Source organism: Callorhinchus milii, unplaced genomic scaffold (assembly GCF_018977255.1).
Source record: "Callorhinchus milii isolate IMCB2004 unplaced genomic scaffold, IMCB_Cmil_1.0 Scaffold2, whole genome shotgun sequence".
Taxonomy (NCBI): domain Eukaryota; kingdom Metazoa; phylum Chordata; class Chondrichthyes; order Chimaeriformes; family Callorhinchidae; genus Callorhinchus; species Callorhinchus milii.
In genome coordinates this window covers 120,287,198-120,291,935 of record NW_024704743.1, presented here as the reverse complement: position 1 = coordinate 120,291,935, position 4,738 = coordinate 120,287,198, and the positions used below count along the sequence as shown (strand labels likewise).

The 4,738-nt window shown below is 51.1% G+C and overlaps 1 protein-coding gene across 1 annotated transcript; it reads left to right on the top strand.

Moving 5' to 3' along the window:
• Positions 1-2,886: 2,886 nt before the first annotated feature.
• LOC103179742 (potassium voltage-gated channel subfamily S member 2) lies at positions 2,887-4,523 on the top strand. Its single transcript, XM_007895138.2, has one exon. It carries the CDS (start codon positions 2,887-2,889, stop codon positions 4,402-4,404), a length of 1,518 nt encoding a protein of 505 aa, XP_007893329.1. The 3' UTR covers positions 4,405-4,523.
• Positions 4,524-4,738: the final 215 nt, after the last annotated feature.

The window sequence follows — 4,738 nt, the reverse complement described above, 5'->3', positions numbered from 1 at the left end:
AGAGAGAGCTGACAAGCAGGGGATAGAGATACAGAACAGTGAACAAATGATAGAAACAGGCAATGGCATGTGTGCATTCAAGGGCGGATCCAGAGACAGAGAGACAGAGGCAGGGAGTGAGGACAGTGAACCAGGACTCTGTGTGTGTGTGTCTCTCTGTCTGTGTCTGTGAGTGTGATGTGATGTGAGAGGAGATGAAGAGCAAAGTCAAACCCAAATCAAATCATGACAGATCGTTGCGTTGAGTTGGATGGGTGAAGAGGATCGAGCTGACTGCTGGGGAAAGCCTGGCACCTCCACCAAACCGACCAAACCAACCAAACCAACCAACTCGACCCTCCAAAAATTCAGGGGAAGGTTAATGAGCAGCAATAACACAGTGCAAGTGCAGCAGCTGCAGTGTTGCTGGGGGCCAGCACCCAGCATCTCAGCATCTCAGCATCTCAGAGCAGCTCAGCATCTCAGAGCAGCTCAGCATCTCAGAGCAGCTCAGCATCTCAGAGCAGCTCAGCCTGTCCCCAGGTACCAGCAGCAGAGCATCAGCCACACACTGACTGCAGCACCAGCTCAGGTAACAAGACTGCATGCAATAGGTTTGACATTACATGTTTTTTTTTTAACCATCAGTTCCTCCATAACTTTTGTTTCTCTATCTTCCCGTCTCACTCTCTCTCTCTCTCTCTCTCTTTCTCTTTCTTCTGCCTGCTTTTTATTTCACCTTTTGCAATGATTTATTTCTCTTTTCCCCATGACATTTATTGAGCATAAAACTCTCTCTCTTTCTTTCTCTCTCTCTCTCTTTCTTCTGCCTGCTTCTTATTTTTAAATGTATTTTAGATTTTCCAATGCACTGATTTCTTGCCCTTTCCCCTTGTCATTCACAGAGTCAAAAACTCTCTGTCCCTCTACCTCTCTCCCCTGCCTGCTTCTTATTTTACATTTTGCAATGATTTATTCCTCTATCTATTCCCCTAACATTCGTTGAGGGTAAAACTCTCTCTCTATCTCTCTCTCTCTCTTCTGCCTGTTTTTTTTTGCGATTTGTCTGTGTATCTATGATGGTAGACAATGAATGGATTGTTAATGTTAATGGTTCCTATTTTGATGGCTTTGAGGGAGGGAGAGAAGGAATGGGGGGGGGGGAAAGGTACTGATAAAGCCTTAACATATCCCAGTTTGTCATTTTGTTGTTGTTCTTGTTATATTTGTTTGGCTGCAAAGCTCCACAGAGCTGTTCCCCAGCCTCGCCAGCTTTATGCGTTGTGTGTGTTGGAGATGTGAAACCGATGTTATCGAGCGGCAAAATTTTCATCCTCAAAATACCCAGTCAATTCACTTTACAGTATATTCTGTGAAGCGCTTCGAGACGTCTCAGCGACGCGATAAGGCGCCATATTAAATGCAAGGATTATTATTGTTATAAAAAGAGAGAGATAGTCGGTCTGGCTCTTCTGCGGAGCATCGATCTGAGTTAGAAATAACGTGCAATTGTGCGCAAATGAGCAAAAGTTCGTTACCCGATCTCTCTCCCCCTTCAAAAAAAAAGCAAAAAGGCACTTCACGAAAAAGCAAATACCGAAAGGTTGTGTTATTCCCCTCCCCTATCCTGCCTGCTTGCAGTGGGTCCCCTTTTCTCATCTAAACCGTTGGACTTTTTTGTTTTTTTTTGCAATCCTTATAATAATAATCCTTGCTTTTGATATAGCGCCTTATCACGTTGATGAGACGTCTCAAAGAATATACTGTGAAGTGGATTGACTGTATTTTGTGGGGGAACTGCTCTCTCTCTCTCTCACACACACACACACACCCATACACACTAACACACACACAACACACCTCCTCGATCCAGCCCAAGGTGGGCTGAGGCTGACACACTTGCCACTTACACATGGAGCCTGACCCGGGTATTTACTTGGTTTCCCCCACCTCCCTCAATGTGTGCGTGCGTTTTTTTTAAAGCAAAGTTTTTAACTCCTGCCTCCATCCACTGCATCCACGAAGATGAGTGAGGAGAGGAGAACCTTTTTGGCTTGGCTTTTTCCCACTTTTTGGACCTTTTGGAAATCTCACGAGGGAGGAAGGATCGAAAGGGGGAACCCACCTGTGTTTGTCTCTTGTCCCTGGTTTCAGTTTATCTATGGTTTAAAATAAAAGCAATTTGATATGGTAGCTACAAAGAAATCATTTCCTCTGGTAGGGAATCCAGAACAAGGGGCATCATCTTAAAATTATAGCTCGGCCATTTACAGTGAAAAGAAGCATTTTTTCATACAAATGGTAGTGGAAATCTGGAACTCTCTCCCCCAAAAGACCGTGGATGCTGGATCCATTCAAATTTTTAAGAGTGATGTGGATAGATTTTTAAAGATATCAATGGATATGGGACAAAGGGGGGAATTGGAGTTGAGTTACAGATCAGCCATGATCCAATAGACTGGCTGAAGAGGCTTGAGGAGTTGAATGGGCTACTCCTGTTCCTATGGCTTTGTTCATCTTTGTCCATCGTACAGTCTAAGCGCTTGTCCACTAGTCGCTCTGTCCTGTCTTGTCTGTCAAGCGCTCTGGGGCGCTAGCCTGTGTGAGGGGCGCTATATAAATGCAACTTCTTGTTGTTGTGTGTCTGTCTCCCTATCTTCCAATTTCCGACCCTCATAGGCTAGACTAGACCGAGTATTGTAATTATTGTTTCTTTTCCTTCCTTTTTTTGAAACAAAATCTTATTGTGTCTTTTCTCCCCCTCTCTCCTCATCTCCCACTCCCCACCTCCAGCGAGACAATTGTCCTTGACCTCAATCCCTGGTTTCCTCTCACCTTCTCTCCTTCCCTCTCTCTCTCTCACTCCTTCTATCCCTTTTGACTCCCAAAGCTAGGAGAAGGTGAAGGATGACGGCTCATCTGGTCCTGGAGGAGGGGCAAGCAGAGGAGGGGGAAGCGGGGGGTCAGGAGGAGAAGGAGGAGGAGGAGATGATGGTGGGAGGTGAGGTGGGCGACTGCGAGATCAGTGTCAACGTGGGCGGCCTGAAGAGGAAGCTAGGTCGCCACCTGCTGGCCAGATACCCCGAGACCAGGCTGGCCAGGCTCCTGAGCTGCCGTTCCACAAAGTCCGTCCTGGATCTCTGTGACGATTACGACGCATCCAAGAGGGAGTTTTACTTCGACAGGAACCCCGCTCTCTTCCCATACGTGCTGAACTTCTACCACACGGGCCGTCTCCATGTCATGGGCGAGCTGTGCGTCTTCTCCTTCAGCCAGGAGATCGAGTACTGGGGCATCAACGATCTCTTCATCGACTCGTGCTGCGGCTCAGCTTACCGCGGGCGCAAAGCGGGTCAGGGGGCTTCCGGGATGGGGGACGGGGATATGGATGACTGCGACGACACGGTCAGCGAGCAGGGCAGCAACACGTCTTCCCTGGATGAGCTTCTTGCCTTCTACAGAGATGCCTCCAAGTACGAGGAGCGCTTCCTGGGGGGTTGCAGGAGGCAGATCTGGCTGATGCTGGAGAACCCGGGCTATAACGTGGCCAGTCGTGTGTACAGCGCTCTGTCCATCCTGGGCGTGGTGGGCTCCATCGCCAACGTGTGCCTCAACAGCATGCCCGAGTTCCAGCTGGCGAAGGGCGAGGCCCGTGGGGGGGATGACCCCCGCTTCGAGATAGTCGAGCACTTCTGCATCGCCTGGTTCACCCTCGAGCTCCTGGTCAGGCTATGGGTGTCTCCCGGCTTCCTGAGCTTCTTCCGCCTCCCACTGAACCTCATCGACCTGTTGTCCATCTCGCCTTTCTATCTGACGCTGCTGGTCAAGATGGCTGTGGAGAACACCCCAGCACTCACCAACCTGGGCAGGGCGGTCCAGGTGCTGAGGCTGATGAGGATCTTCCGGGTTCTGAAGCTGGCCCGACACTCAACGGGGCTGAGGTCTCTGGGAGCCACACTGAAGCACAGCTACAGGGAGGTGGGCCTGCTCCTGCTCTACCTCTCGGTGGGAGTGTCTGTCTTCTCTGCCCTGGCCTACACGGTGGAGAAGGAGGAGAACCCCGGCTTGTCCACCATCCCCACCTCGTGGTGGTGGGCCACGGTCAGCATGACCACGGTGGGCTACGGAGATGTGGTGCCTGCCAGCGTGGGTGGCAAGCTGACTGCCTCCGCCTGTATCCTGGCGGGCATCTTGGTGGTGGTGCTGCCCATCACCCTCATCTTCAACAAGTTCTCACACTTCTACCGGCGTCAGAGGAAGCTGGAGGACGCTGTGCGGAGCTGCCAGTTTGAGCAGGGCCTGACCGCAGTCCCCGTGCTCAATCTGCGCGATTACTACGCGGACAGGATGAAGTCACTCATGGCCAGTCTCAGCGACGTGAGCAGAGGAGCGTCCAGCGACAGCGGTGATGACTCCTTACAGTGACGGAGGGAGGAGGGGGAGCCTGAACGTGTTTATTATACCCGAAACACGTGCGCACACTATTTATTATACACGCCACAGATGTACACTGATTATTCAGCACTCTGCAGCTTGTGTCCTCTCCCGCACCGACCTCCGTGACTCTATCACCGCCCCACCCTCGCCTGGCTCCGCTGGCTCCTCCTCATCCCCCAGAGGATAGAGTTCAAAACCCATAGCCAGCTCTATGCCACCCGCCCGACCCACCCCACCATCAGTGGTCGGGCGTTCAGCCTTTCTGCCCCCACCCTTTGTAACCCCATCCCACAGTTCCTTCGCCTCGCCCCCTCGCCTCCTT